Source organism: Papaver somniferum, chromosome 1 (genome assembly GCF_003573695.1).
Source record: "Papaver somniferum cultivar HN1 chromosome 1, ASM357369v1, whole genome shotgun sequence".
Taxonomy (NCBI): Eukaryota; Viridiplantae; Streptophyta; class Magnoliopsida; order Ranunculales; family Papaveraceae; genus Papaver; species Papaver somniferum.
Genome location: NC_039358.1, coordinates 229,839,128 through 229,860,045, shown reverse-complemented (window position 1 = coordinate 229,860,045; position 20,918 = coordinate 229,839,128). Strand labels below are relative to the sequence as shown.

General features: G+C 37.5%; 1 protein-coding gene across 1 annotated transcript; it reads left to right on the top strand.

Moving 5' to 3' along the window:
- Positions 1-1,235: 1,235 nt before the first annotated feature.
- On the top strand, positions 1,236-7,516 carry LOC113271799 (probable LRR receptor-like serine/threonine-protein kinase At1g05700). The gene is made up of 9 exons (XM_026521721.1): positions 1,236-1,323; positions 5,286-5,297; positions 5,409-5,967; positions 6,066-6,550; positions 6,636-6,774; positions 6,910-6,978; positions 7,069-7,140; positions 7,239-7,299; positions 7,380-7,516. The coding sequence occupies exons 1-8, from the start codon at positions 1,236-1,238 to the stop codon at positions 7,240-7,242; spliced, it is 1,428 nt and encodes a 475-aa protein (XP_026377506.1). The 3' UTR covers positions 7,243-7,299; positions 7,380-7,516.
- The last annotated feature ends 13,402 nt before the right edge of the window (positions 7,517-20,918 follow it).

Genomic DNA, 20,918 nt, shown 5'->3' with positions numbered 1-20,918 from the left:
TGAACCCGAATCTTATAGGAAAGTATTTTTAAGTCCAATCTGGAAAACCTCTATAAAAAAAGAATTGATTTCACACAAGGAAGCTCATACATGGAACATGGTTGACTTATCTCCAGGGAAATCTGTTATTGGTAGTAAATGGTTGTACAAGATAAAGACTAATTTAGATGGTAAAATAGATCGGTATAAATCTCGTTTAGTTGCTCAAAGATATACTCAAGAGTGTGGTATTGATTACGAAGAAACATTTGCTCATGTTGCTCGTATGATTATAGTGCGCACCCTTCTTGCTGTTGCTGCTTTTCATAATTGGGATCTTCATCAAATGGATGTTAAAAATGTTTTACTTTATGGAGACCTTTAAGAAGAAGTACATATGAAACCACCAATTGGATTGTATCACTCACCAAATCAGGTGTGCAAGCTTCGCAAAGCTATATATGGAGTTAAGCAAGCACCTCGTTCTTGGTTTAAATTTTTTTCCAATGAAATCCTTCAGTACGTATTCTCTCAAAGTGCACATGATTCAGCTAAGTTCACTTGGTCGACTAAAAAAGGTATGGTCATTCTTCTTTTATACGTCGATGACATGGTTAGGACAGGTAATTATTTAGAGGAAATTACCGCACTAAAGCTTCATCTCAGTTCTTGTTTCGAAATAAAGGTATTTTCTCGGTATTGAAGTTGATAATCATCTGATGGTTATTTTATCTCTCAAGTGAAGTGCCTCTGACATTCTTCAACGTGCTGGATTAACTAATAGTAAAATTGTCGATACATTCTTAAACTAAATATTAAGCTCAACCCTTATGATGGAATAGCTTTATCCAATCCTACGTTATACCGTCAACTTGTAGGAAGTATTAACTACCTAACTATTACACGGCCAGAAACCAGTCATGCAGTTCACATTGTAAGCCAGTTCATGTCAGCTCCAAATTCGACACATTATGCCGCAGTTCTTCGGATTTTACGTTATATCAAAGGTACTTTGTATCAGGGATTACATTTATCCTCTACCTCTGATCTTCATCTTCGTGCATATTCTGATTCTTATCGGGGAGGTGGCGTCACTGATCAACGTGCAACTACAGGGTATGCTTGTTTCTAGGCAACTTTTTAATTTCTTGGCGTAGTAAGAAACAAACAGTAGTTTCTCGTTCTAGTGCTGAGGCTGATTATCGAGCTCTTGTTCATACAACTTCTGAATTTTTTTTGGTTGCGATGGCTTATTAATGGCAGTTCAATTATCAGAACCTACTTCACTTTGCTGGGACAACAAGGTTGTTGTTCACATTGCTCATAATGATATCTTTCATGAACGTACATAACATATTGAAATTGACCGTCATTTTGTACGACACCACTTCGACTATTGCATTGTCGTTTGTTCCATCAGCACTTTGCTGACATTTCACCAAAACTCTTCCTTCAAATCGCCTCCAATTCTTAATTTCCAAACTCAACATGTGCTCTGCACCATCTTGATTTTGAGGAAGGGTGTTAAACGATATTTTCCTATTTCTTTGAGATAATATTCGATTATGTATATTGTTTCCTTGACATATATATTGTGTATTAACATTATTTTGTTTCCTTTTATTTCTCTTTTTCCTGTATATAAGAACAACTTTATTGTATCTCCTCAACACATCGAATACAACCCTAATTCTTAAATATACATGTCATGACTATCTTTATCAACTGGTATAACGAAGGAAGCCTTATTTCATAATTGTTTAGTAACTATAATTGATTCTTTATGACTTTTTGCAATTATGTGGGCTATTTTACGTTTCCTCCCCTCTCAAGATCGCTAATTAGCGTTTCCTCCCCAAATAGATTGAAATTAGTGTTTCCTCCCGTCGTAACATTTTCCATCCAGAACCCGGTTAGTTGAGTCAGTAAGAGTACACAGGTGGAAAAAATATACGCGTGTAAAATAAAATCTCCTAAATATCCTCGTATTCTTTGCTGAAATAAACCAGACCATTAGCATCAGTTCTTCCAACCTCAATTTCCATTTCGTTCCCTCACTCTCAATTCCATCTTCATTCTCGTCTACTATCTGTATACAACCACCACTGATTGAACCTTCACTATCTTAAGTATCCCCAATTGAAATCCCACAATTGTTGTTTTAGGGCACTAGCAAGACCAACCCTGCCTCAATCGACCACAACCACATACTACCCAACATTCTTCACTGTCAACTGCTCTTTAATTCTCAAAAACAAATACCCTTAAATCCAATTTTGGATGGGATGAAAAATCCCCAAATATGTTTCATTTATTATGGTTGATAATGCAGTTTACATGGCTACACATTGAAATGACATCTTCAATTGCTGCAACAACAACATCATTTTTCCTATCTCTCCCAACCTTATTCCACTGCCTCGAACAATCGATCGATGCCCTAAATCATGTATCGGTGCTTCTGTTGTTTCGGACCAACAATTCAGACTCATTACCAGATCTGAGCCAATACCCCATTTTGTTTCCCATTTTCTCTCCATCACGATTCTCACCAGAAACCCCCAAATCTCCCAATACAATCACCACCATCATCAGTATGAGAAGAACCACCACTGTCACAAATTACTTCAGCCACTTAATTCTTCTCCTACACTCGCAATCGTCACCATCTTCATTTTGGTTCCCACATCAATTGATCGGGTCAAGTTCGAATTTTGTTTGGGTCATGTTCGATTGGTGATGGGGGTTTCAATGATTTGCTGCCAACTTAATTTTTGTTTTAATTTGGAGGTGGTGAGGAAGGAGGAGGAATCGATGGATAAAGTTGATATCTCTGGCTTTTAATCGAAGAAGATGATTGCATTTAGGGTAGTTTGCCAATAGAAAGTTTTTCTGCCACGCGTGCATAGGTGCTGGCTCAACTAACGGATTTCTGGATGGAAAAAGTAGCGATGGGAGGAAACGCTAATTTTAATCTATTTGAGGAGGAAACGCTAATTAGCGATCTTGGGAGGGGAGGAAATGAAAATTAACCTTATTTAAATTGATGAGATATTTTGTAAAAGGATCTTACATTTATTGTCTAATTAAGTTTTGAGTCGTAAAACATGCAGTTGATGCATTTGGGTCGTAGACCGACCATAGGCTAGTTCGACCTTTGAAGTTTTTACTAAAGTGCCCTTGTGAAGTAGTTAAATGACACTATAGCTTAACCCATTTTTGAAACACAAATAGGTTTGTTCAGAAACATTTTCAAACACATGTCGTGCATTCAAAAAATTCAAATAATGTGAGCCCGATTCTGGAAACAACACTACAAATTATCGCAAGATTCCTCCTTCAAATCCCTCGACATTCCCATCTTCTTCTTTCTCGATACTTTCCAATACACCAACGATATTAAAATTACTAATACTTTCCAAGAAGAACTTTATTGTAATAATAAAATGAGTTCTTTCAATAACAACTCAGGTTCAATTTCTTTCTCCCAGATGGTGACCAACTGATGATTATGATATGATGAGGCAGAAGTATCTTGTAGAAGAGTAAATAACCAAGTAAGTTGTGACGGTGATGAACATGTTTCTGAGAATAATTCCACTGATGCTCAAAATGCTTATGAAAAGAGATGGTTTCGTTTTTATAGATTCAAAATTGATGCTCAAAATGCTTCAAATTAAGGATAAATGGATGGTTTATAGTAATCATAGATAGTAATTCAATATGTTTCCCCATAGTAATTCAATCTCTTTCCCCATTTTTGAAAATTCAGAGATTTTTATATTTTGCACAAGTTTGCCTTTTGACTGGAGCCCTATTTATACATCAACTTCTTTTAGATTGTGTTGAACACAGCGATTACAAGCTTAGGACAAGTACCTTAGATTTTAGGTTCTACAACCCAATTAAGATGAATAAGACAAGAAAATTTCGATGATTTTCGCCGGTTCCTTTCAAGTTTGGTTTCCGGTTACCACATCATCAATAATGAACGGATCTTAATCTAGGGAGCAGAATAAAAATCCTTTTTGACCATTTCGAACAGTCAACTGAAGGTCAGGGTGTTTGGCCAAATATAAAAAGTCAGCTAACTATCATCTAACAGTCTCTAGTTAGTCAACGACCCAAATGTATCAACTGCACGTTTTAAGATCCAGACCTTAATTACGCATTAAACATACGATCCTTTTATAAAATATCTCTAAATTGATTTATGATTTTTGTTAATTAGTTGTGATTTTATTTGATGATGTATGCTTAGTCTTAGTACTTTTGATGCATCATGCTCGTAATTTACAATTAATATTTTCGAAACCAACCTTTGAAAAAGAAATAAAGTCCATAAAAGAGCTATAATTGTTAAGAATTAATATATGTATCACTTGATTTTGATTAATGGTGAAGTCCGGAGTTCCGGTTGCTTTTCATATTGTTATCATCTTGTATATATTTGCTAGCTAAATTAGAATTTAAATTTTGAATCGAACCCTCGTAAGTCTGAGTTGAACGAACTTTACGATCATTTTTCTACAACATTAAAAATCACCCAATATGTTGCAAGCTTTCATTAATTTTATCTTACTAAACTTTTTTAACAGATAAAGCATGTACTAAAACCTGTAGTTGCTGGAGCACCACGAATTAATCACAATAAGACTCATTGCATACCACTTTCAAAGAAGACCAAGTAACGAATTTTCAGTATCAGAATCTTAATATTAAACTCTTAAATCTCATCATACAAAATGTGGATGTCTGTAATTCAATCACGTCTCTTTGCCAGTTGGAAATGGTTGTCATTTGATCCGTAAAAAATTTCAATTCATAAGATAAAACATCATTCACTTTTGGAATGATACATCCAAGCAAATTACAAAGTACCCTATTAGCAGCTATGAAAAATTTGGTGCAACTCAAAATCATTTGAGGTCTGTTTGAAGGTATGAAGTTACAATTGGTACGTAGCTAGTTTCTTTATCATGACTTGATCCCACGTTTGCTAGTACGAGGTGGTTACCCACGATCGATCACAGTCGTTTAAGGAAACATTAATCCACAGCTTGACATATTCATGATATTCGGTATATACCATTTAAACAAGTCAATATATTCCTTAGTAATAATTCAAAAATCAAAACTTCGGTTATTACACACCAAGCCCAAACACCCAAATGAAATTTGTATATAAGAGCTTCCATCCCTAACTTATGTGTTTCTTATGATTAAAAACATGAATACCCAACTTTTCGATCTACGTATACTTTTACTCTTTTCATATTTCTCATGTTTTCTTATCCTCGTACCAGTATCTGCAAAAGGTAATTATCGACTGTTCTTTATTTTCTCTTATTTTTCCATTCTGTTTTTCTTGTACTTGCATTAATTGTTCATCGAATTTTGACATTTCATTATTATTGTAAACATTACAGTTTTTTTAAGCATAGATTGTGGTTCTTCTTCATCACAACCTCATACGGATGCAAATTCGATTGAATGGGTCGGGGACGATCCTTACGTACGATCTGGAGAAACACATAAAGTCGAAGTTGCACCATCGAGTCTAAGTACTACTACTTGGGATTCTCAAGTCATGAGCACTCTTAGAGCATTCCCAACTCGGAGAGGGAACTGTTATTCAATAGATATCGAAGATACTACTACCGCTGAGCGTGTCCTTGTTCGAGCCACTTTCTATTACGGCAACTATGACAAGAAGGCAAACCCACCGAATTTCCTTCTTCAATTCAATGGAAACAATTGGGCACGGATCGAAACCTCCATGAGTGGTATTGAATACAAAGAAGTGGCATACTCATTGAACAATGGAAACAATATAAATATATGTCTTGCTCAAACTCTATCGAGTAACATTCCGTTTATATCTGCGCTGGAAGTTAGAAGTTTGGATTCAAAGGTTTACAGTAATATTGGTTCCAATTATCCATTGTTTTTCATGACAAGAAATGCTTTTACCAAGACGGATATAAGGTTTGTATATGAACATACACATTTATGCATTCAATATTTGCAGGGGCTACTAGCTTATTCCCTATCCATGTAAAATAACTAACAGTCTGATCATGTAGATTCCCTGAAGACAGTTTCGATCGAATTTGGCACACAACTGCACCACCAACTGGTTTGATTACGGTTGCAAGTAACTCCCCATCCATTATTGTCGAGACTGACGATAAACCTCCTGAGGCGGTATTAAGGGCAGCACTAACGTCGACACTGACCAGAAATCACATTACTTATAGTGGTTTTGCAGATCCTAAATATCCTGTTCATTTTAATGCATATTTTTCAGAAGTGATCGAACTAAGTTCTACTCAGAAACGATCAATGGATATAAGTGTTGACAATAAGCTGATCAATAGTATTATTGTTCCCAAGGGCCCTGTGATTCCACCATATGGGCGAGCACTGGAGGTCCACATTCCTAATATTACTTCTGCATATACGATTGCTTTTAAACCGACAGATGATTCAACTCTTCCACCACTGATCAATGCCCTTGAAGGGTTTGTTATCGGTGATGCATTAGTTCAAGGAACCAATTCAGATGACGGTAAATCTTTTCTTTTCTACAAATCTTTTCTTTTCTTTTCTACATAGAAAGCAAGTTTCTAATTTCGTGTTTATCTGTTTATTAGTAAAAGCATTGGTTTTATTGCAAACGACTTACATTCAACTTCAATATTGGAGTGGTGATCCTTGTTTACCTTCACTGCTATACAATTGGGAATGGATTGAATGTACTTATGATACTGATTCTCCTCGGGTTACTGCACTGTAAGGATTATTTTCGACACACTTGTTTTTATTAGCTGCTTCTTGTTTTTGCAGCTTCTTACATGCACTTTTGACACACACTATATAACTAGAATTAATGATGCCAAAGTAATTAATATGATGGTTGTTTTACAGGTATCTTAGTGGCTATGAATTAACAGGCATCTTACCAGATTTTAGTGGAATGGATGCTCTTGAAACCATGTGAGTTTCCGTGAAAATTGTTAGCTGCAGTAAAATTAATTTTTTGATACAAACTTTTTCTTAAAATTATTTTTATGTTACGAATGGCAGAAACTTAAGCAATAACAGTTTGACGCAAGCAATTCCAGAGTTTCTCGGTACATTCCCTAAACTAAAAACACTGTAAGTTCGAAGTTTTCTTGCTCATTTTTCTTTTTTTTCTTTTGGTGTTACAAGATACCATAATTAATTAAATTTGAATTTTCGTACAAATTTGGCAGATAACGATTTTTCAGGAACAATACCTTCTTCGTTATCAAACAATATCGACTTGAACTTGTAGTAAGTTAACTTGATCATTTTAATTATCTACTTATTTTTAGTTAGATTATTTGATTTTCTTTACGATTTTTTCCCCACAGTGTATACGGTAATTCAAATTTGTGCACGAGCATAACAAAGTTAAATTGCAAAGCTGACGATACTGACCCTGGATCAAGAATTCCTACCCGCAATACTGGCACTGGAGGCACAGGCAAAAGCTCTAAAACATCGTCACAACCAATAATCATACTTTTGACTATGTGTTTTGGTTTATTATTCTGAATATCATAGTGATGCAAAGATGGAAAGTGCGTCGGTGGTGGATATCTATAGGCCTATGCATAATTCTGGAATACATTTTTTTTTCCTTTTTTTTTTTGAAGCATATTTCCCCGATAAGTTGGTGAATGGCCTCTCGATTTTTTACTTTTTTTATTTTTTTTGGCTTGGTTGTGTCTGGTGTTGTTAATCGGGTATGCAGTCATATTATTTGCATGTATGTTGAAGTTAATTGTAGATTAACGTGTTATGATATATTGTTTTGTTTTGTGCCATCAACACTGAGTGGTAAAATTATTGGATGAAGGCCAGTGACTTGAGTCCGAAGTTTTTCAGAGACAAACTTTTATTGATAGAAAAAATAAAATAATAAGTGACCGTGGATATGAATACGCATATCAAAGACTAATAAATCTTAGAATGTCGAAGGAAAGATATAGATTAGAGAAATCTTATTAATTAGATATTAATGTAGTATCATATATGAGTAAGCCTCTATCTATAGGCTAGGGTGTAAGCCCTGGTTACATATAGATGGGACACACACATAGGTTAAGGCCTTAAAACACCCCTCTTGTGCGGCCTAGCAATAGTGATTCATAGGCAATGCTTCACAAATGGCGCTTCAAACGGAGTGCTTTAGATCTAGTTTAATTATCTCCTCGATGACCATTGTGTCTAAGTCAGTTGCCTCATTAAAATCTTGACAAGAACATACAGATGGATAAAACCTGAATTAAGGAAAAATAGTATAATTAAGAAAACTTACAATAGAATTGAACTCGCATATGTCGTTCCGTTAAAACCTTGACAAGGCGACACCAAGTAGGACAAAACCTTGGCGAAGGGAAACATAGTACAACGCGAAAAGTCCAGGAGTACGATTTTCCTGGCCAGTACCCATACATAATATCTTTTCTATGTTTTGTATGTGATTGATGAAAACCTGATATTGATATGTATAGTGATATCACTATTACTAGTTGACTTGTGCTGAAAATTATTGAGATGCAATCCTTTCCTCATTGAGTCGAATATGGAAGTGATTTTGCTTGAAAAACCATCGTGGTTTATTTATTTGATTCTGATATTATTAAGCAATATCAATGCGATCTTCAGATCTTGAACATTTAACAGTACCTGGTGTGGTTATCGTCATCTCGCTAAAAACCTTGACGAGTAAGAAAACTCCGTGGGAAAAAATAATCTGGATCGAAGAGTATACCAAACTTCACATATCTAAGAAAAGTATATCGACATCATATCCATGGATCCTCCCTCGATGTCGGCATCTCCCTTTAGTTCCATTCAGAGGGGTTTTCTAAAAATCCATTAATCACATGCTTTGTGAAAGTGAATATAAGTGGTGACTTGATAAATAATTCTACCATGTCTTCCCTGACTATTTTCGTGGTAGGAGAGATTATTGTTCCTTCATTATCAACAACTTTTGAATTATATTTACACTAGCAATCTATTTTATGTTTTTGTGGGGATAAAACAAAATCATGTCGCTGGTTCATTTTAAGTACTCCCTCCGTTTCTGGAAAAGAGATACTTTCACTTTTCCAATTTGGCCTATTTTAAGGCTAAAATGAAAAAGTGAAAGTATCTTTTTTCCAGAAACGGAGGTAGTATATGATTATATTCATTGTACAATTCCAAATACGTTGCGTCGGCGTTGAGTTATATCTATCTAACAAGTTCACTGTGGATGAAATATTTGGTCGAGTATATTATACTAAGTACAACAATGCGTCTATTTTATTTAGATAAGAAAATTTCATCTCCAGACACTTCGTTATCTTCCTTTATGAGAAATGATCATTTACTTACATTTGAATCTTAACTAATCATGGGAGTGATAGAAGGATGTTTTTCCTTGTTAAATTTCTTGACAATAACCTTGGTCATATGCACACTGGTGGAATAATATACCACAATCTCGGTGTTCGATTAACCTTTCCACGTACTTTTCATTTCAAATTTGGATTTCAAGCATCCTGGATAAGTCTCTTATTTCATCAAGAGTACTTAAGATGTCCATATCATCGACATAAATAGCCATAATTCCAAATCATAAACTTTTCTCTGTGAGTATGCGTGATACAATACTTTATGTTCTTTTTGAATCCCTTCACAATCAAATAATCACTTACACGGGTATATCAACTCCACCTAGTTGTTTAAATCCATAAGTGAGCATTGCAATCTAATTAAAGACTTACTCCGTGGTTTACGGTCATTTGATATGGGAAACAAAAAACTATCAGACACTTTTGTAAATATCTGTAAACAATTCCAAGGCTTTCTGAGAAACCTCACGCCACAAGGAGAATATTTATCGCATATGTCTCACAATTTTCACACTTGTTGGTTAACACTACCACACGAAATATCCGCATATGTTCCAAATAACCTAGTTCTACCTGGATTGTGCTGGCCAAATATGATTTTTGGTGAAATTAAATAATAAGGAGTGTCGTTTGATCTCATCGTGCTCTATTTTTTCGAGCAACTGGATACGAAAATAATCATTCATATTCTCACATAATATTCTCATTGACTCGTGCATATTCTCATAATGCATTGGGATTTTATTGTTCCCTTGAATCATTAAACTTCAGACCATCCTCCAGTTTCATTCATGGAAATAACCAGAGACAATCCAATAGGATGATTTCATTAATTATATGAATTAGGTTGTTCCTTGTTCACCTACTTAATTTCCAAGAGAGCATTGATTAAACCCGGTGTTCTTTTCGTATTCATTTATGGAGCCAAGATCCCAACTACATTTCTACCAAGTGTAGTTGTTACACCTTAGTTTGTGTTGCATGTCCTTTAGTGAGAAATTCTTATACCTTGCAGGTAGATTTGTAGTTGGTATGTGTGATCTTGTCACTTTAGCAATTTCAGTGGACATTTAGAAAATTGATAATTCTTTTTCACTTCTCAATTACGTTTGTGGGGCGCAAGAATCAGTATGAGACAAAGTGGAAACACACCAACATAGTTCCTATCGTTCTCTTAGAAAATCTATTTTCTTATCTGCTCCTAATGACGGAAAGACTGTCGCGTCAAAATAATATGATCTTCAAGCGGTTAAGAGATCGCCTGCTAAAGGTTTCAAAATGAAAATTGTTCGGAATTTATGATGTAATTTTTACAGTAGTAAGAAATGGGTTCGTTAAGACTTGTGAAATTTTTTTATTTTAGGTTTAAAAATGATTTTGGAAATAGTTGGTTAAACTAATGTAAATTGAATAATATAATAATGATTTTGAAACACTAAGGCTAAGGATTCGCTCAATAATGAAATACACTATCTTATTTTCTCAAATGTCAAACCCTCAAATAATAGTTGTTAATAATAAGCGTGATTCATCAAAAGAATTAACTCAAGCATGAACATAAAATTCAATGACAACTATTTAAGAAAATTTGTTTTAAACAATATGATAATGATGAAAAGAGAATAAAAAAAATTAATTATGAAACTCAAAGCATAAAATTACCAATCAAGCCTCCATCAACGGCTCCCTCCGTCACATTAGTCGCATGAAAATTAGTCCATCATGGTGTAAACTCTCTCATAATATTGATTCATTGCTCAAGTGTTTACAAATGATGGAAAGAGAGAAAAATAAATAAAAACGGCAGTTTGGAACATTTATATTTGTTGAAAACTAATTGTTACAAGGAACAATAAAACAGAAGTATTGAAGTTATTTTTTGAATATCGCTGAAAATTATCGCAAAACAAATGAATAGACAACAGTTTGTTTACGACTGTCTTGGACGGGTCTTGTTCTTCCTTTTGTAGTAGCATGAAATTCTTCAAATCTCGATTCTTTCTCACTGTTCTCTCCCCAATTCTCTATCTCCCCCTCATCTCAACTCCAATATCCTTTTATATACTCAACATGACCAAAATCCCTCGCCATAACTCCTCCAAATCTTCGCAGTAAGAAGAGTATCATTTTCGAGAATTATTTCCTTTTTCATCTTCTTCACGCTCCTGTCAGCTGTAAATTCTCTTTTTTGTTTTTTTATCTCCTCCATGCTCCAAATGGTGGCATAAGTTCTCCAAACACACGCAGTACACGCTAAACCTATTCAAAACTCATGTGGAGTACTTCTTCTATGAACGTGCCGCCATGTGTTCCTCTCTCGAATTATCTATCTAAATTCAATCGAACCAAAGACCCATACCAAGCATGTTAAGCCCAACCAAGTGATCCCAAAAATTTTCAGCCATTGAGTCTCTGTAAAACATCCCCAAATCTCGATCCCAAATTATGCTTTTATGCTCCTACTATTTCCCGCCAAAAATGAATTTTGAAAAGAAGAAGGAGAAAGGTTATCTTTATCCTCGGCTGCGGTTCTTTCAGCACATACCCTAGAGGTGCCTTGAATCATTTTGGTGGGTTCCTTTAACACTTTTCCCCGGTGATTTTAACACTTTTTAGAGCCAATTTTTTCATAAAAGTTTTATTCAAAAAATCCTTAAAAACACATGCATAAAAACACACTATTAGTACAAAACTGAGTTCCAACACTATAAAAATTTGAAACAAATTAGGCACAAATGTGTCTATCAATCCATATCCAACATATAACTACTTAATCATTTTGATGACCCATCATAGTATGATATGGAGTCATGAGGGCACATATGTAGCACAACCAGAAACATGTAAGAATACTAATGTCAGGATTATATCCAGTTACCAACTGGTATGCAAAAATAGTTGAATAGTTGTGGGTTCTAACACGAATAAGTGAATACACGCATAAGATTACATATCCCATAAGAATTTATAGGAAGGTTGATAGCATAAATCTTTTCCTTAGACACCATTTATAATCCTTGATGGTATCCTCTACGATACCATTGATATAGGATGGTGATCCCTTAGAATATATAATATGTACTAGGATTGTTTGAAAACCGCATCATTTATTATGAAAAGTAACTAATTCAACACTTCGAATCATCCATTAGAACCATAAATCACTCGAATGGTTCGTATTCTGCATGGATATGTTCACAAATATCATCACCTTATTTCTTTTGAAACAAGTGTTGTTTACCATTTGCATCTTACGATGGTGCTTAATCTTGTTTATTAAAGAAAGACTTTGTAAAATGAATGACATGTTTTATTACTTTAAAAGCATAACTGGGGGAGAGGTGGTGCATATACTACTTTAGAAAGCTTTGTATATGAGATATGACATCACTTTGCATTCTTTCAATCTTTGTAATTTCCATTATATTGTTCACTCAAATAAAAGGATGACAGAACATCATGTCACAACCAAAGTATTTTTATAGTTATGTAACCTAAATGAGTTAATCCCAAACATTACATTGCGGGTGACTATATGGATTAATTTATCTAAGTATTAGTGACTTACAGTTCACTAGACTAATTGGTTCATTATTTTCTCATACCACTAATCATTGGAAGTAATTTGTAGATGCGTTCAATTCTTATTATCACTGTGATTTTCCACATGATAACTGTTTGCACGCTTTATTAGGAACTTAACAAAGTTTGATTAACCTTTGGTTCTTGCAGGGCTCATGTAACTTTCTTATAGAGCTCATGTAATTTTTAATCTTTATACCAATTAGGCAACAAAGATTCAGCATTGCTTCACTCAACTATACCACTAAAGTTGACGACTAGTGGTATGACCTTTTATAGTATATAATGAGTTTCTTATCCATTAAACTCCCATATATATCTTGTAGTTGGATGCTACTATACGATACCACCATTACATTGCTTATACCAGTCAGTATATGATTATATCAAGTTTTCAACCTGTTTCATGCTCGACAGATGTATTTACGCTATATCATTAATATTGGAGCTAGAATTACATCTCTACCCTTTATTGCAATTGGAGCTATATCATTAATATTTTATTTCACATATTTAATTATATCAACATGGATATGACCGAACACGTCTAATGTTGTTTTCCTTGGGTTCCTTTTCATATTTAACCTTGTCATGGTTATCTTAAGTTAAGATTTTCTTTATTCCAACGGGTGTGACAGTGTTGTGTAAGAGAATCTCACACGTCTCTCAACCACTTACTTCAAATTAAATATCTTACTAAAGATCGTGAGTATATTTCCAACGTACTTCAACCTATACTGGTTTTAGTATAACATATAAAGTAAAAAAATTGAAAGAGTTTTCTGATTCATGTCACCTTCTGTAAAAGTTTCCACAAAAAATGATACGTGCTCATTTGCAAATTGCAATATATCTTGGTTGAAGTTATTGAATCTTTCATAGTCTAACAAGTGGAATCCATCTCATTAATTGAACATTCAAGTTTAGGGAAAAGCGAATGTTTCGAAAAGCTTTATTCGGAGCGTTACATTGTCTGAAGTCAATATGTCGTCTTAGAAGCTATCGCTAAATCTTTGAGTGGTGCACCTTCATAGGTAGAGGATTTTTATGAGGGAAGTATTGAACTTCTGCACACAAAATTCTACATCAAAGACCTTTTACTTGTACTCAAGTGCTTCTGAGTAAGAAAAAAGTTAAATTCGAGCTGGATTGATTATTTAATATCTGTTCAACTGCTTGGTCATCAAGACCCGGTGCATTAGGTTGACCAGGTCATGGTTAACATATGTAACCATATACGATCCGTTATATGTAAAGTATCAAGAACCATTGATAATAAACTTGGAACTATTTGAATACGGGGAAAAATATCATTTGCTCCTTTGTTAGGTGGGCCCATGTCTGTTTGGTCCTTTGGGAAAACGCCTTTACTATTTGGTCCATAATTATTTAAAAATATTAAATGGACCAAAGTACCCTTCCGTGTTAATTTCAACTTATTTTTTTGTAGAAGTTCATTATGCCTGATGAAAACTGTACACTTCATTATATACTATTGTTGATGGTGGTTTTTAGCTTAGGGTTAAAATCGTAAAACTGTACATCCGACATGACGTCAATATGACCATTAGCACATTTATTGAATCAATCAGCATGCCTACATAAGAATTACCGGGGTACCTTTTTTTTACATGGGTCAATGTTCCACGGAAAAACCCTTAATATTGACTAACATCATCCATGCCAAACCCTAATTCTCATGCTATCGCGCCAAGGCATGCCAACCATGCTATCCGCACCACTGTGCCAATGGAAAACCATGCCAGCCACATCTCCGTAAGGCATGCCAACCATGCCAGCCGCACCACTGTGCCAATGGCAAACCATGCCAGCCACATCTCCGCGCCAAGGCATGACAACTGTGCCAGTCGCACCAATGTTCCAATGGCAAACCATGTCATCCATATCTCCGCGCCAAGGCATGCCAACCGTGCCAGCCTCACCACTGTGCCAATGGAAAACCGTGCCATCCACATCTCCACGCCAAGGCATGCCAACCATGTCAGCCGCGCCACTGTGTCAATGGAAAACCATGCCAGCCATATCTTTGCGCCAAGGCATGCCAACCATGCCAGCCGCACCACTGTGTCAATGGAAAACCATGTCAGCCACATCTTCGCGCCAAGGCATGCCAACCATGCCAGCCGGACCATTGTGCTAATGGCAAACCATGCCAGTCACATTTACCGCGCCAAGGCATGCCAGCCATGCTGGCCGCACCATGCGCCAATGGCATGCCAAACCCTTAGCCCTAGCCATGCTGGCCGCACCATGCGCCAATGGTATGCCAAACCCTTGGCCCTACCATGTCAAGTCGTCCAAACCCGTGGCCCCACTATGCCAAGCCATCCGCACCATTTTGCCTTGGCCCCACTATGCCACGTCGTCCGCACCATTCTGCCTTGGCCCCACTATGCCACGCCGTACGCACCATTCTGACTTAGCCCCACTATGCCAAGCCGTTCGCACCATTCTGCCTTGGCCCCACCATGCCAAGCCGTCCAAACCCTTGGCCCCACTATGCCAAGCCGTCCACGCCATTTGCCTTGGCCCTACCATGCCAGCCTTCCCTATGCGGCTACCAAAACGAAGGCGTGCGACGATCAACGGACACCCTTCAATCCTAGATGCAAATCCTAGCCGTCCAAGGTCGCCAGAAAATGCATAGTAACCGTTGGCCCAAAACCCTAGTTTTGGCCACGCCAAACCGCGCCAAGCCATGCCATGCCAAATGTGTTAATGGCATGCCAACCACCTTTCCGCGCCATACCATGTCGGCCTTCCCTATGCAGCTACCAAAACGAAGGCGTGCGACGATCAATGGCCACCCTTCAATCCTATATGCAAATCCTAGTCGTCCAAGTTCTCTAGACAACGCATGGTAACCTTTGGCCCAAAACCCTAGTTTTGGCCACGCCAAACCGCGCCAAGGCATGCCATGCCACATGTGCCAATAGCATGCCAACCACCTTACCGCCCATACCATGCCATCCTTCCCTATGCGGCTACCAAAACGAAGGAGTGTGACGAACAAAGTCCACCCTTCAATCCTAGACACAAATCCTAGCCGTCCAATGTCGCCAGAAAACGCATGGTAACTTTTGTCCCAAAATCCTAGTTTTGGCCACGCCAAACCGCGCCAAGGCATGCCATGCCACATGTACCAATGGCATGCCAACCACCTTGCGGCGCCATCCCATGCCGGCCTTCCATATGCGACTGGTGTGATGATAAAGATGCACACAAAACACTTGCAAGTATACAAGGTCAAGATTTGTAATAAAAGGGTGAATAGGGGTTTGTCCACAGGGAGAGGAGCATATAAGAAGTTTTCCTAGGCTAATAAGAGTGGCAATGCACTATGGCAGGCAAGGTTTCAGGCATACAAACAAGAATGCAAGGTAAAGCAATAGAGAAACAGGCTAAGAACCACAGCAGGGAAAGATAACAGACAAGGAACCAAGGCTTGGAAAGTAAAGCAGCAAAGAAACAGCCAAGAAAAGCAGCAAATAACCAAGGCTTGGCAGCCAAGGGCAGGGTGAGGATTATGCACTGACTTCAGTGCACAAAAGCTACAAGGTGCAAGAAAATGAAAGGCAAGAAAAGTAACTGAAATACAAGCATACAGGACTGAAAAATAAAAGTGACAGAGAGGGAATTGGTGGGTAAGACAAGGCTTATGATCCACCTTGTGTCCTAATCAAGTGACATGTTTCTAGGTTGTGTTCATTCCTAAGCATACAACTAGAAATGGAAGAACACCAACTTGCTCACTAGTCTACCCCTAGCATTGGCTGTCTTTTGACAGTACAGCCAATCACAGGCTCTATGAACATTGGCATCTCTCATTTGCACAATCAAAACACAGCAACAGGAAGTAACTATCCTAGCTCATTCACACTTGACAGTGCACAAGGCTTCACTGAGCCTTGGCCTGAAGCTGATTAGCTCATGCTAACCATGAGTAAAACATTCACATTCATCATATGATATAAATTAAACACAAATTGCAACATATCAGATAACTACAAACAGAAGCAATTTTCAACTGTCACTGATAAGCACTGAAATTTGAAATGCATTAAAATTTAGCTCAATTCTCTACTGGCTAGTCCAGAGAGGTATACAGTGTCCTCTACATACTTCATATGACATCAATTTATACCCCATTACCCAATTAGGGTTTTCCCCAATTTTTCCCCAAAATCAGTAGAACTAGGGTTTGGTGAAATTGATTTACCTACTGTTGATGAGATACTTGCTCCATCTCGTCGACCCAATCTTCTCCTGCTTCTTCTCGTTCCTCTCGAGCTCCAACTGATGCTTTAATCATCATTTATATCCCCAATTTCTCACCTAGGGTTTCAGGCAGAGAGATGAGAAATTGAGGTTATTAGTGATGCTAAAGAGATGGTACGTGATGGGTTTAGGTAGAATAGAGTTGGGGAGAAATTAGTGGAGTGATTTGGGGTGAGGTGGTGGTGATGGAGACGGACATGGTGGTGGTACGGGGCATGGCGGTTCTGCAGAGGGGGTGATGGAGGAGATGGTTCGAAGGAGAAAGGGAAGGGTGCGTTTGTTTGAGGTGTAGGTGCTCGGTCGCTAGGGTGTGAGGCGAGTGTATCGAGTTTGATGATCTGCGACGCTGAGCCGTGGGATAGGGAGATGAAAGATCAATCGGACGGTGAGATGAAGTGAAGCTTGTAGCGACCGCTGGATTTTTTTATACAACGAAGTTAACGACTCTAGATGGGGTTAGGTGTTGTAGTGTAAGGCGGAGATATCAAACGTTGATGAACAGCAAGGGAGCGACCGTTGGATTCAACTACCATCTAATCTGAAGGCTTGGAATTTCAGCGCTGTGGTGCTTGGCAGAGACTTCAGATTTTGATGCTCTATGAAGGAGCGACCGTTGGATGCTTCTGAGAACTGATCTGACGGCTGAGAACGGAGGCGCTTTTGTGTGTAGAAAATGAGGTTGTGCGCACCATTCTTCGCGGCTTCCTTGCGTAATTTCTCCTGGCTTTTCACTACTTTTCTGCTCTTTTCGCTCCGCGACTCATCCGAACTTTATTTATTACCTAAAAATGCAAAATTAATTAATAAAAATATTTATTCTTGAAAACAATGAAAATACAGAATATGGGATAAAATGTAGAATTAATGCACAAAAGGTGAGTTAAAATGCCAACAAAAAGGGATAAATATATACAATATTTGGCACTCATCAAATACCCCCAAACCTGAATTTTACTTGTCCTCAAGTAAAACAAAACTAAGGAAATCCTAACTATACCACTGTCGCTGGTCTCTCGAATGCATTTAGCGTATGCACTAAGCCTTTTAAACCACTAAGTGTCCCTAGTGGACGAGTTGAAGTCTCGTGAAGGTTTGCTTAGAACGTACCTACAAAGTTCTAGGTCAAAATATAAGCTCAGATTCCATCAAACGTGACATGTGCAAAACAGTTAAGCTCACAGCAAAATGGAGATGTCAATCTAGCTATCGAAGGCACAATCCTAGCACTGATAACAAATAAGGACATGTGATAAGAGTGTAAAGTGTATCTACACATGTGTAAAGAAATATCTGAAGTCATGACTACTAATCACCAAGAGATAGTTTCTCAGGCTAAGAACTGAGGTCGAAATCTAGCTAGTTGTCCGGACTTTACGAGAATTGTGAATGAGTTGGAGGTATTTCACAATTTCTCGCGTTGTACATCAATGGCATACACCCTTCCTTGCTTATTACAATGAAACAACAAAAAATGACTATTTACATGACTCTTATTTACATTGACTACTCTCTTTTTATTTTTGGAACAAGAGATGATGGAATTGAACAAATACTCGATTTTTTTTTTTTTTTTTTTTTGGTATTTTTCTGATTTTGCATCAAACTCTGGAACATCTCCTCTAGGGTGGACAATCTCTTGTCTGTATTGTGTTGAGGATATGATTGTTGTTGAGAGTTTGATTGTTGTTGAGGGTTTCTCGGGTGTTGATAACCTTGATTGTTCTGATATCCCTGATTGTTTTGATAGCTCTGATTGGGTAGAGATGGTCCTCCTTGAGTGGGTCCTTTTGACCATGAAAAGTTAGGGTGGTTTCTCCATCCTGGATTGTAGGTCTGTGAATAAGGGTTATGCTCTGGTTTCTGAAACATGGCATGTGCCTGTTCAAGCCTAGACTCCTGGACTGCAAGCAACTCTGGACAATTTTGGAATTGATGGTTGGGGTCGTTACAAGCAGCACAAACAGATGAAGCGACATGTTCTCGGAGAGTAGTGGTGGAAGGTTTTGAATTTTTATGTAGTTCTAACTCTTCTAATCTCCTAACTATTGATGCCATGTTTGCCCTACCCTCAAAATCCGCTTCAATCCTAAAAGCCTTTGCTTCGGATGTAGTCTTTCTGGTTTCACGGATGGATTCCCACTGTTGCGTCTTTTCAGCTACTTCAATTAAGAAGTCCCAAGACGCGTCAGCAGTTTTATCTACGAATAGACCATTACACATCGACTCAACCGTTGTTCGGGTGGACACATCTAGACCTTCATACAAAATTTGCACAAGTCTCCATTTTTCAAAACCATGATGGGGACATTGGAGCAATAATTCATTGAATCTCTCCAGGTATCTAGCTAAGGTCTCACCTTCTAATTGCACAAAGCTATTCAGACTTTGACGAATTGTCGCAGTCTTGTGGTTCGGGAAAAACTTTTTGAAAAACTCCTTTGTGAGGTCATCCCATGTCATGATGGATTGAGGCTGTAAAGCATAGAGCCAGGCCTTTGCCTTATCTTTCAGGGAGAAAGGAAAAAGCCTTAACTTCAGGGTTTCGTCGGTCATTTGAGTGAAACGCAGAGTTCCACAAATTTCCTCGAATTCTCTCACGTGGTGGTACGGATTTTCATTCTCAACACCTCTAAAAATAGGAAGCATCTGTATTGTGCTAGATTTCAGCTCATAATGGCCATTAGCCTCGGGTAGCAAAATACAAGAAGGTTGACTGGCTCTAGTTGGGTACATATAATCCTTGAGAGTACGGGGTTCTCCCATTGTTTCTGGTTGATCTGGACTGTCTCCCTCAGAACTTAGAATTTCGATAGGTTCGTCTGGGTTAATTCTAACAAGTCTGTTTGTCTGGTCTCTGTAGGTCACAATCATGTCCTAGTAGGTACCTTAACTAACATGTTGGTCAGACAGAGCAATCGGAAACAATTTGGCCCACAAGGGTTATGAAGATTTGGTTTTGAATGGGTTTTGGTTTAAAGAAGGGGTTTTGTTTTTGGTTTAAAAGATTTGGGCTTTGGAAAAAGAAATTTTTGAACTAAACCTAGCATAAATTATCACAACTCATAAAAGAAAATAAAAACAATAATAATTAAAACAAGCCCATAAAAGAAAAAAGAAAAATAAAAGAAAAATAAAGAAAAAAAAAAAAAATTATTACAATCCCAAATATAAAAAAAAGAAAAAGAAAATAAAAAATTATTACAATCTCAAAATAAATAATTAAATAAATTATTACAAGCCCAAATTTGAATTTAAATGAGGCCCAAGTGGGTTAACTCATGGGTTAGGCTTACTTGTTTTTGGAGGGAAGCCCAAAAATAGGCTTTTAGTCCCCTTTTTAGTTGCACAGCCCAGTTGGGCTTTAGGATCGTCCTAGCAGCTCACGTCCAAGCCCAGCAGCAGCAGGTGTAGCAGAGCCCAGCAGCAGCAGCAACGGAGCCCAGCTGAAGCAGCGAAGCCCAAGAGCAGAAGTTGCAAGCCCAGCAGAAGTTGAGGTTACTGAGCCCAGCTCAGTTGGTTCAAGCTCAGTTCAGAGGTTGCAAGCCCAGCAGCAGAGAGTTGGCTTTGGCTTTGGCTTTGGCAGCAGCAGCAACAGCAGCAGCTGCACAGCAACAGCACCAG

Coding starts and splice junctions, on each gene's coding strand:
- LOC113271799 (XM_026521721.1), top strand. CDS start 1,236: ATGGCAGTTCAATTATCAGAACCTACTTCACTTTGCTGGGACAACAAG. Junction 6,551..6,635: donor AGGAACCAATTCAGATGACG/GTAAATCTTTTC, acceptor TCTGTTTATTAG/TAAAAGCATTGGTTTTATTG. Junction 6,979..7,068: donor ATGGATGCTCTTGAAACCAT/GTGAGTTTCCGT, acceptor TACGAATGGCAG/AAACTTAAGCAATAACAGTT.